This window comes from Parasteatoda tepidariorum, chromosome 5 (genome assembly GCF_982258835.1).
Source record: "Parasteatoda tepidariorum strain Cologne lab strain chromosome 5, Ptep-v5.0, whole genome shotgun sequence".
NCBI classification, from domain to species: Eukaryota; Metazoa; Arthropoda; class Arachnida; order Araneae; family Theridiidae; genus Parasteatoda; species Parasteatoda tepidariorum.
Genome location: NC_141759.1, coordinates 14450916 through 14464390, shown reverse-complemented (window position 1 = coordinate 14464390; position 13475 = coordinate 14450916). Strand labels below are relative to the sequence as shown.

The 13475-nt window shown below is 28.8% G+C and overlaps 1 protein-coding gene across 1 annotated transcript in view; it reads left to right on the top strand.

The window, feature by feature from the left end:
- Positions 1–8506: 8506 nt before the first annotated feature.
- LOC147808591 (nose resistant to fluoxetine protein 6-like) overlaps positions 8507–13475 on the top strand; it is a 45454-nt gene continuing 40485 nt past the window's right edge. Inside the window, exon 1 of the mRNA XM_087163426.1 lies at positions 8507–8943. Coding sequence (XP_087019552.1) covers positions 8625–8943 — 319 coding nt within the window. The 5' untranslated portion in view covers positions 8507–8624. The remainder of the gene's footprint in view (positions 8944–13475) is intronic.

Sequence of the window (13475 nt, the reverse complement as noted above, 5' to 3'; positions counted from 1 at the left end):
TTTAAACAGTATAGTGCAAGGGAGAAAAAGTGTACATAAAGTAAATTCAGATAGTTTTGATTCACACATAACTGCAAACTTATTAAGTCCTCTGTTATTAACTAGTACAGGGGGCTCAATTCTTTCCACTATGCTTTCTTTCTGGTAGAATATTTCATCTCTTTTTTCTGGCCATTTACAATAGATTCCCACAGCAGCCATTACATTGACTTTAAATTCTTGCTCTGCAACAGACATTACCACACCAGGATATAACATGTCCTCCTATCTAACCATTTATCAACCCCCAGCATTTATCTTGAATTCATCATTTTCTTTTTCAACATCTTTCACTAAAAAAAACTCTTCTGGTATGCCTTCTTGTACTCTTAAATGGTGGATCTGCTTAATGTTTTTAATCTGTGGAGATTTTGAGAATAGACTAGACACTCCACTCATCTGTTCTAGAGACTCGCACTCAGCTGTTTTTTCTAAACATAAAATAAATTTCTAAAGAATTTCGTAAGATGGAACATTATAAATTTTGCTGAAGGCTTCCTTAGTCAATCCGAACTTTTCATGATGCTTACAAACACAAACATTGCCTGGAAGTTTGCTACTAAGCAAGACATGCTTTGTACGGAGCTCAAAGAATTTAGTTTTTCCAATTTTGCATTCTGTATTTTCTTCCATAAAAATTTGGTGCATTTCTCGAACTGAATGATGAAGATGCCCTGCTTGTACTTTCTTTTTGCTACCATTAGCATCTCTAATTATAACTACATCCTTAACTCCCGGTGCCTGTCGAAAGATTTCGCTCAACTTTGAAAACATATGAATGCCAACACCCAAATTAATAACTTAAAGCAAAGAGTTTCATTAAAATTAATATCTTAAGAAGGTGATAATTTATTTAAACTTTGGTAATGTAACTGGATACATTTTATTTAGTTTGTATGCCAATTTTCAAGAGGAATAAACTCATTTCACATTGGTAACTTACATTGCATGCATGTCAGTAACTTACGTTACACATATTGAATGGGGCACAAAACAATAAATAAGTAATATTTGAAAAGAAAATTATTGCTGCTTATTTAGTGTTAGCTTCGAAGGAAGAAAAAATATTATTCTTACTTTTGTATCACTTGTTCTTTTTTACACACAAAAACTTTTTCTAGTTTTCGGTAACTTACGTTACATGCATTAATGTTTAGTTGAAATGTATATAATTAAGTGAATTTAACAACAAAAACTTATTTTAACACTGCACAATATTTCTATTAAGTGTAATAAACAATATTTATTCTTTGGAACATTTTGAAATTAAAATAATGTTAACTTACTGATTTTCAAAAACTGACCATGTTCTTCACCCAAATCAGGACAAGTAAATGCCAATGTTCAATGGGTTACCAACACTAAAAAACTAAATTCTCAAAAAAAATAATTATAAATTATCAAACTTCAAACCTTTCTAATTCAGAAAACATCCAAAATGATAACATTATTCTTATTTGAATTTTCCAATGCTTTTCCCCTTTTTCATGGAATTGCCCAGTAGTACTTTGTTTATGTCCCGCTTGAGCTGAGCAATGGGCTTTTGGCGACGACATGAGAAACATCTCAATCAAAATTTTGATTCTCAGCAGAGGGGACGATTCCCCGCGTTGTTAGCTCAGCGACCTTTGTTCGATGTCGAGCACTTTATAGTAGAACACTTTAACGAGGACCGACACAGTATGACTTCTGCCGCTTTACAGGCTAATCAAAGAAGTCACCCAACTGCTTACTGACCACTGGCAGGGTCGCTTCTAAAACTATAAAAAAAATGACAAAATCTTCTGTCTAACTAGTAGTTAAGCTTGTTTCCGCATCGTGCCGCTAAAACTAATATGGTTACACTGTTAGAATTTTCATTCTTGAATTATGGTAAAATAACTGGCAGCTGTCTGTCTATCCGATTAACCGAAAAGTTTACGGCATAGAACATTTTTTCTACTTTATGGTTTTGAAACCAGTTACAAAAAGTATGATTATAAAACCATGAATAGAAAACTATACGGTTTTTTAACCCTTTACAAGTAGCATTTTTAAAAAACGTAAAAAAAGAAAATGTATTTTTTAACTAGACATATGAGCTCGGCTTTTCATAAGGTAATGGGTATTGGAAAGTGCCGGACGCTGAAATTCTTCATGTGTTGAAGGGAATGGGGGAAATAGTGAGTTGCCAACACTTGGACTCGAACTCTAGTTCTGCCGGTCATAAGATTGACAGATAAGCCCTCTCGACTATGATAGGCACGCATTTGCAAAGAACTAAGTAGCTTCATGAGGTAGTTTTAGTTTGTGCGATAAAATTCTAATTGTTAAATCGGATAAGGGTTTTTTTTTGTTGTTGTATGCCTGTAATCGGATTAGGTGAAAGCAGCAAATAAACAGTTTTTCTCAAACTTAACAGTTTGATTACCATTTCATTTATGGTTATTTGATTGTTTCGATTAAATATAGTAAAATAATCATTCAATAAATTGTTATTTAAACATTTTTCCCGAGAAATTTCTAACAGACTAAAGTATTTCTATTTTGGCACGCAATGACAAAAATATGTTTCGTCGTTTTATACGTTGAAGTATCAGAATGAAAAATCTTTATATATTTCTTCGTGAAGCTACAGAAAAAAAATTGTCTTTTGTGCTGTTAAAAAATCCATCGCTAACTTCTTTTTCCTGATTTCAATTTTTGTAACTCTCAGAGCTAAGAGATACTTATCCATATTACTATTTTTTTTTAATAAGGTATGGTTTTGCTAAGGTAGAAGTTTTAATTCTTAAACTATTTAAAAATGCTAATAACTGGTGACAGGCAAACCAACACTTGCTTATCTCGACTGGCCAGTGGACACCTGAAAAGCCTCACATTTTCTGCTAATCAAAAGATCCTTCCTATTTGCCCAACAAAACCAGGCATCTCCTGAGCACATCTTGAACTGTTTAGGGCTGGACTGGAACGACATTCATTCCTCTCCCATTCTGGTTTCGGATTTTCTTAATGTTAACGGATTTATTGATCCGGTCTGACCTCGTCAGACCAGATGGGAATTAGCAACAACAACAAAAATGCACTAATCATTCATATGAGAAATCTATATAAAACACCAGTTCCTGTAACCAGAATTAATGTAAGTATTGAAAGCTGTATTGCTTTAATTTATTGAAAGTGTTGTGCTCTAATTAGATAAATTAAATACCATTTTTGCATAATTCAAATAAATCACTAAATTTGGCAAATAAAAATTATTACTTAGCAAAACCACAAGAAAATGATGCAAACAACATGTTTAATGATAATGCTTTTTCACGTTTATGAGAAACTAGCTGAATGCCCGTTCTTCGCACTGGGTGAATAAAAAATAAGTAAAGAATCAATAAACCAGAGTAGAGAAACACTGTCAGTGACTGCAAAATACTACAGCTGAAATTTAAAAAAACAAATTGAATTCTTGTTAGAACTTGTTAAGGATTTTGGAGTATGACCATTTCTCTATCTAGGCTTTAATTTTCTATTAAATTATTTAGTAGTGGAAGAACAAATTTCTATTAGTCCTCATTCATTAAAATATTAATAAACTATCTTTGAAAATACGGAATAAAAATATTTTTTGAAATTACGGAAAATCCGTTGTAGAACTCTTATCAAAATTGCACCAATTAGCATAATACCAGTACTACATATTACTGTCAATAGTATACAATAATTAAGCATCATCTGTGAACAATGATTTTCGACGGTTTTCCTAAACAAATTTTTTATTAATCTTTTCTCCTTTAACTTTGCTTTTTAGCGCATAGCTTATTTTATTTTACTTCAATTAATACATATTATCAATATTAATAAAGCATTAGTGTGAGTAATAATATGTCGATTCAAAATTAATAAGTATCTTTTCTTCAATACTTTTGCTACATTTTTGATCAGTTTTTTATGTCAATTAACATATTACCAACATTAATTAAGCATCATTGTCGTCATTGACGATTATTATTACGATTTTTTACGGTTTCTCTAGACAATTACATATATTAACTCCGTTACTTTTGCTTTCTAGTACACAGCTTATTTCTCTTATTTCAATATGCTTATATTACTTAAATTAATTAAGCATCATTGGCATCAATAATAATGTGGCGATTTCATATGTTTCACCTAAACATACAAATACAACATTCCCATTAATTTTACCTTTAAATACATAAATATTTTTTTCTATTCAATTACCGTTGATTTTAAATAAATAGTTATTTTTAGAAAAGCATTTTAACTATTTCAATTAATAAGAAATTAATAGGAAAAAAGGGCGCGGTACCAGACAACTTTAAAAGTAGAAATTTAGTGACGTAGCCTTCCTCATGCTTCAATCTATCTGTAAGCTAAGTTTCATCGATTTCAGTTGGATGGTTTAGGAGTCTGTAAAAGACACACATACACACATTCATTATTATATCTATGGATTAGGCAGTGGTAAATAAATTTAAGCAAGGAATTGTTAGTCCCAACTTCTAATAAATTTGTAATAATATAATTCGGATACATGTGCTCTTTTTTCGTTCTGAAAATGGCACTTACCTGGTCCTTCTACTAAGTATTTCAATTAATGCAGCTAAAATAATTTCAATTTTTTTTAAAATTTAATATTATATGTTGCAACCTTTGGTGGCTTCACATTATTGAAGTAAGATAAACTCTTTGCTCGTAATTTATACCATTGGAATAAATATAAAATGTATTTAGCATCTCTTTGCATGATACTATTATGCATGATGCTATTGCATGATGCTGATAGTTTACCCCTATTAAGTGATTTTCTCAGGTACATGTCCCTTTCGAGGGGTTGCGAAACACTTGATTCTAAAGTATAGAAACTGATTGAAGCAGTTTTAATGATCACCGAATATATAAATATAATATGTTATACTTATATAAGTACCTATATTAAGAAATTATTACATAACCCTTCAACATTTCAGTTTAAACAGTGGCAGACAACTACTGAACTTGTTTTATTATATATATGAGAGCGGAAAAGTACGAAATGCTGGCATTATATATAATGCCTGACGTTTTTAGCAAAGTATGAAATAAACATCCTGATGAGGTTATTATGTAAATGATGTGCATGTTACTGTGAATGACCGAAATCTATGGTTGTTGACTTTCACCGGTGAATGTTGACAATCACATAGTCGCTTTGGTGAATGTCCTAAATATTTATTACTTCCGATTTGATATTAATTTATTCGTAGATATAATTACATTTATTCGATATTTCAATACTTACTGACGATAGATAAGAAGAAACATCAGTGTTTGAAGTATCGGGTAAATATATACCGGGCAGTGGCCCTTGACCTTAGAAAAACATCAGTGTAGGGCATACCGGGCATGGTTTTTTAAGGTCAAGCGCCATTGCCCGGTATACCCTACACTGATGTTTAAAGTCAAGTGCCATTGCCCGGTATACCCAACACTGATATTTTTTAAGGTCAAGGGCCACTGCGCGGTATACCCTACACTGATGTTTCCTCTAATCTATTTTCAGTAAGCATTAAAATATCGAATAAATGTAATTATATCCACGAATAAATTAATATCAAATCGGATGTAATAAATATTTCGGTCATTCACCAAAGCGACTATGTGATAGTCAACAATAAGTTTCATTTATTGCGCATAAGCTGCAAGTAAAGAGAACTCATTAGATAAGTTCAAAATGAAGATAAAACAAAGGAAAATTACAGACATATGGAAAAAAGGGGGGTAATAATAATAAAAAAATAACAAACAACTAAGGGAAAAAAATGATAAATTTTTTTTAAAAAATCCGGAAAATAAAAGATATAATCTTTTATCAGCCCACACGATTATATCCGCAAAAAAGAGTGCTTTGTGATATTGTATCAATATAGCCAAAACAAAATATATTAATACAATAGTGTGAGGAGCATTCAAAAATATTTTTTTACAAAAATTACAACAAATTAAAATCGAACACAATAAGCAAAACTAACACGTAAAAACAGAAAATAAAGTAAAATAAAAATAAAAAACAGAATAACACATAATCTATAACGCGAGTAGCGAATTCAAATGTACTTACATGAACGGGAAATTTTTCAAGAGTGATTTAAAAAATATTTTCGTAACAAGAATGCCAGATTGCATAATATGAAAACAAAAAGGCAAAATTGAGCGTAACTAGAGGAGTTTTGTTTCAAAGTGCCGTTCTTGCTGCATTGCTGAAGTGCATTTGGTTTGTTAGTTGCCAAGGATGGGCCCGAAATGGATGTGCGCAAGGTAATATTATACTGGATAATTTAAAGAAGTTGACCGTAAATAATTTTAGAAAATAAATATTTATTTAAGAAAAAAATATAAAATAGAAAAGAGAAACCATGTTTCTAGGAGCATCTATTTAAATACCACTTTTAATGAAATGAATAGAATTAAAAGAATATGTAGCAATATTTATTTATCCAAAAAACAAATCGAAAAATTCTGTTTTTAAGCTGCATAATAAAATTCGTATAGAGATCTTACAATTTTGGTGTGTGAAATGCCGTCTGAAAGTAATGAAGGGATAATCTATGTATATATTATTTGAAAATAAAATTTTCAAGCAAAGAACATTTCATTTGGAATTCTCCGGATTTATAAATCAGGTAAGTGTTATGATTTTTATAATAAAAAATTTGCTTGTGGATAATTTCTTTTTTATTTTGATGATAGTTCTCTACAGAATGGTTTTTGCGTCTGATTGAGAACTATCAGAATAAAAAAAAGAAACAGTGTGAAAGTTTCTTATTTCAACATGAGGAATTTTTAGAATCGTATTTTTATCCTAAGAATCCTATTTTTACGATTTTTAGTCTATAATTTTTTGATAAAAATTGTAGTCAAAATACTTTTTTTGAAAAATTAAATGATATTACATTACATGTTTATGTATACTTCTTGCATATTCCAATGTTTGAAGTAATATGATTCAGAAAAGTATGAAATAAAAATTCAACTTTGAAATCAGAAATTCTGTTTTTAAGTTACATATTGAAGTTCATATCGAGATCTTGCAATTATAAAATTTTATTGTGTGGTATGTCATCTTAAAGTAATGAAGGGATAATCTATGTATATATTATTTGTGAATAAAGTTTTCAAATTAAAAGAACATATCATTTTTGAATTCTCCGGATTTATAAATCAGGTAAGGACTGTAATTTTTATAAAAAAAATTTTACTTGCAAATAATTCTTTTCATTTGATGATAATTCTCTATAGACTGATTTTCTACGCCCGATTAAGGATAAAAAAACCGTGAAAGTTTTTTTTTTTTAAATTTGAGGAATTTTTAGAATATTATTTTGTAAGCATTCTTTATTTTACGTTTTTCAGTTTATAAATGATGATTTTTACTGAAATTTATTTTTTGATAACAATTGTTGTCAAAAAACTTTTTTTGCAAAATTAAATGATATAAAGTTATGGGTTTATGTATTCTCTTTGCATATTTCAAAGTTTGAAGTAATATGTTACATAAAACTATGGAATGTAAAGTTCAAATAGGCCTTTCATGTTATATCATTAAATTTAATAAAACAATTTCGCAGGCATTAGGCTTTAACTCTAATAAGAAGAAACATTTTTTTCTGTTTATTTACAAATATTTTTCCGGTGTGTTTTGGATGTTCCGTCTCTAAAAAAAGAGATACCATTTTGTTTTAGCTTGCATAAGAAAAAATATCAAACATTTTCATTTTTTAAATTTAATAAGCCACAATTAAGAAGGAGCGTTACAATGCTACACGCTACATTAAAGACGTCTCCAGAGCAACTGAATGACTGTTCATATAGAAATTGCAGGTATTCGTCTCATGCCCCCTATAGTTCGTTGCGATCGCGAATTCCATTACCGTTGGTCTTAAATAAGTAATTTTTTAGAAACGTTTTTAAAAGAATTAATATAAATAAAATAAGAGCACGTGGAATCAGGCAAAATATAAATTTAGTGACGTAAACCACGCTTGTTACCACGTAATGTTCATTGAATTCATCTGGCATAGCGAATATAAAATAATTAAATATTTAAATACGTGCAATAAACTATTTTTTGATCAAACAGAGCTAGCAATTATCACTGGTGTATTTTTAAAATATGTGAAAATTGATTCATTAAATTTAAAAGAATGGCTAAATCTTAACCATTCAGAAAATTCGACGTCGTCTTCCGATCATCCTGTTAGAGCGATTTGTCGTAGAATGTTCAAATCTCGACAGTGACCTACCTCGTGCCTTGAACTATCTGTATGTAAGGTTTCATAGCTTCCGGTCATAGATTCTATAAAGGGCATACACACGCAGACATTCACTTTTATGAATATAGATGATTATTAATCAATTAAAATTAGTGAGAAGTAGCAAATAAGGAAAATTTTGAAAGTATATCGACTGTCTTTTACTAAGGAAGAAAAAAAAACGTCAAACAAACATAATTGCGATCACGCTCTGAATTCATATACTTCCGCGCACAAGTTCTCAGCAAAATACAATAAGGATATTTGTTAAAAGTGTAAAGAAATTGCATCTGTGCAATGACTACTCAGTTTCCTAAATGTAAAAGTTTGAAATGGTTAATTTTTGAGCTTATTTTATTCAGTTTTAATCAAAATACTATTGGTCATAATCTCGTCAATGGAGCTACATCCCTAAGTGAAATTGAAACAGAAAATATTTGTAATAAAACTGAATATATTACCATAGATGAGTTTCCAGAAAATGATTTTAATGAAGCACCGTTTCCTTCTCAGTCATTCAAAAACTTTTTGAATAGTAACATAAATAATCAATGTAAAGATGGGATAGTTACATATTTTAGCGAAGTTATAAATCTAAAGCCATGGGCCCTTGAAAGTAAGTATATATTTTTACTAGTATTTAATACAGAGCTTTTTCTTAAATACTATTGAGAAATATTTCATGTTATAATCTATATTATATAAAACGCTAATACGTACGTATGTATGTATCAATAAAACCTATGATATTTCTTTTCTCGCGCTGGCAACAGTTTTCATTTTTAATTGATTGGATTCGGCGCGCAAGAGCACGTAGTGAGCAACCAGATAACAATAACCAGAGTGAGCATTATCAGGTTGTTCAATTCAGATAAAAACATGATAATATTTAATACTAAAAACATGACAATATTTAATTTAAACTCAATTAGGAATTAATTAATTAATTGAAGTGAGAATGCTTTAAAAGGCCGCTGTTGAATTGATATTTTTCTACTGGGAGCTACCTAAACGTCTAAAAAACGTTTAAGTGTTTGTATTGAATGCATTGAATTTTTTTATATTTCGCGTTTATTTATGCATTGAATTTTCACGCTTTAAAATGAAGAATATTAGTGAAGCAGTATTTGATAATTTATTTTACTAATATGTTTCTTATTTAGCTAATGTTTTGATTTTTTCACCATGTACAATCTAAATAGCTAATATACTTTTTTAAAAGCCAATAAGAACATTGGTAGAATTCATCTACATAAGTACAATACTATGTCTTCGATGATAATATATTATGTCTTTGTGCTAGAACATTGTGTTCATTGGCGAGCGAGCGCAACGAGCCATAGTTCACGGCGTGAACCACATAGGATTGCGTAGCAATTCTCGGGGGTTGGCGAGCGTCAGCGAGCAGGGGGCGGAGCCTCCTAGTATTCTTTTAAAATAATTATATTTGTCTATTGAAATAATCTTCATACGGATTATTGTTCATTATTTTTCAATTATTTTTTTTAATTTAAAACCATTTAAGAAGTAAATACATAATATACCCGTTTATTAATTAAAAAGTACAATACTTAAGTAGCCAAGGAAATAAATTTTAAAAGTGAGCTTCGCCCCCGACTTGATAAAAAATATATCGTGGAAAAAACAGAAAATAAAATGTAAAGAAAAAACAGAACAAATTACATAACGAAATCTATTAGGGAATTCAAATGAACTTACATGTACCGTAATCTTTCAAGAATGATTTGAAATATTTTCGTTATAAGATTGCCAGATTACAAAATAGAGAATTTTGTTTTATGGCGCGTTCTTACTGCGATACTGAAGTGCGTTAAATTTGTTAATTACGAAAGAATTGCCCAAAAATGGATGTGTTCAAGGTAATAATATTATACTGGATAATTTAAAGAAGTTTATAATTAATAGGGTAGATATTTAACAGTAGAATTTTAATGATATTAGGTAATAAACATCTATTTCAAGTTTTCAAAAGAGAGAGAAACACGATTTGCCCATTTTGCTCAGATTTTTAGAAACTGATTTGCCCGAATTGGATTTGCTTATGCTAAAAATATAAATTAACTAAGTTTTAGTTAATTAAATCTTTAGTTAATTTATTAATAATAACATACAATTCACGTAATGATTTTATATAGAATTCAATCACTTTAAATGCATACCCATTGCTTTTTATCAAATTTTGAAAGAGTTTCTCTATTTGTTTTTTGTATAACTAAACATTACTACATATTCTTTTAATTCTATTCATTTGATTTAAAATTGTGTAGAAATAAATGTTTTTAGAAACATCAGAATTTCAAGTAATAAGTTTTGCTATATTAAAATTAAAATTATTTATTTCATTGCATAAATCAACAAAGCAGGTATTTTCTTCTTTTTTATTACCCAAATAGAAAAAAAAATTAAAATTATTATTATCATCATGATTACGAATCAAGTTTAATTTCTCGGAGTAAATATTATTTAATAAAAACGGGTCGGGTTCTAGATTTGGTTCCTAGGTGGCGAACAAGGTGTATTTAATAAATCTACATGTACACCCCTGCTGGCAACCATTTTTATGTACTTTTGAAAGAGTTACATCACAAAAGATATTTTCACGCTACGTAAGTACTTTTTTTGGTATTACAATATTATATTGTAACAAAGTAATTTTGTTTAAACAAATAAAAATTATTAACCGAATATGTAAGTGGACACCTTAATTAACATTTTGAAAAAAAAAGATTAGTTTTGTTAATTAACTAGCATTGTAACTATAAGTAAAGGGACGATTGTAACAGCTGAAAATAAATAATTTTATGTTTACAAACCATTACTTAACTCTTTAAGACCCACCAATAGTTTCCTATATCATTTATATTATGTTGCATGTGCATTATTTTATTTGTCACCTTTCACAGCATAAATTAAAATTTTTAACCCCTTAATGTTTAACCCTTTAGGTGTCTGCTCATCATTATTTTGACTCCTAAAATATCATTACTATTTTGATCAATAAAAAAATATATCACAACTATAATATGTATAATTAACTATGTTTTAGTTGAATTTATGAACTGTTACAATTGACCCCGTAAGTAGGGACAATTGTAACAAGTGCACGACTGTCAAAAATTGTTAATAACTGATATAATAACATTTAAAATAAGGTATTTATTTTTTTTTCTAGTAGAGGATAGTCCACTTTACTCGTCTGTCAATTAATACTAATAATATATTGGAATTTTTGTCAGTTAAAGATAGTTAAGTAAAAAATGTTACAATTGACCCCGCTCTATATATATATATATATATATATATATATATATATATATATATATATATATATATATATATATATATATATATATATATATATATATATATATATATATATATATATATATATATATATATATATATATATATATATATATAATATATATATATATATATATATATATAATATATATATATATATATATATATATATATATATATATATATATATATATATATATATATATATATATATATATAATGAAGTGTGGCTATTAATTTCCAAGACTAATCTAATAAATTACTGAAATAAATCTTCTGAATTACGTAGCCATTTGAAATTTTTCGATATTTTTTTTCTGAATGCCACAATACATTTCTAAACCTGGCTTAAAAAGTTTCTAGAACTAAAATTCTCTGTTAGAATGTTCCTCAACTATATCGTTTTCAATTCGCGATCGCAACGCTCGAGTACGCCGTCTAGCGGGAGCCTGTAAATATCAGACATTAATTTATCACGTTTTCATTTAGTTCCATCAAAATAGTTGACAGAATCAGACGCCATTTTTTAGCAGCAAATACGAAACAAAATTTCCCTAAGGAAAAGGCCGAAGAACTGAAAAAAATCTCCAGAATATTAGTAAATCTTTCAGGAACAGAACACGCCAAACATTTGAAGAAAAATTCCTCAATAATTTTTAATTTCTATTATCAACAAACTTGCAACTGATGACTTCCGATTTCGGATACTGTTACAGATGTGTGTATTAAGGTAAAATGCATTTCTTCTGTCTTCAATTCATTACGAATTAAAGTGAAGTCAACATTGCTTTCGTCATTCCAGTGAATAAATATGAATTCAGAACATACAGAATTGTAATAGTTATAGCATATTCTTCTTCGTTATAGAATAGTATATATTTCTGCATCCATATAATTCGGAAAATAACAATAAAAAACTATTCAAGTTACTTGAAATAGTGCCATTTGTGCTGATTCTTAATTAATTTTAATCGTTTTCTTGGTAAGTATTTTTTAGGTTTGAAAGAATAAGTTCCTCTAGAATTCAGCTATTCTGTTTTTAGCTACATATTCGAATTCATATCAATTATAAAATTTTGGGAAAAATTAAATGGTATAACATTATGTGTTTATGTATACTTCTTGTATATTCCAATGTTTGAAGTAATTTGATTCAGAAAAGTATGGAATAAAAATTCGGTACTTACGTATTAACGCCACAGCTGCAACAGATTTGGCGGTTTTAAGTGCCGCCAATCTACACTTAAAATTTTTGCGACAATTCATAAAATAAAACACTTTATTTAAAATCAAAATAGTCAATCCGATTTCGTTGGAAAATGAACCGAGATAGAGAGTTTACCATAGATTCAAAACAATCATATCGCCATAAGAACTCTGATAAATAAGATTCCAAATGAAATAACATTTCCAAAACGTACGTTTACCAAGATAAAGTTTCATGTTTAGGGAATTGGTACATTTTCATTTTTTCGGTAAAATATTTCCCCCCTGAAAAAATAAAATTGCATCTTGTTTTGTTTTTGGCAAATCCCAAAGACGAATTTTCGTAGCTCTAAAAATGGAGACAAAAAAGAATTGTTTTTTTGTTTTTGTTTCGTCAGCATTCTTTATTTTACGTTTCTTAATTTCTAAATAATGATTTTTATTGAAACTTGAAATTTTTTGATAAAAATTGCTGTCAAAAAACTTTGTTTACAAAATTAAATTTCATAAAATTATGAGGCTTATGTATACTTTTTGTTCATTTTAATTTTTGAAGTAATATGATTCTTAAAACTGTGGAATGTAAAGTTTAAATAAGCCTTTTGTTGCGGCAAACAC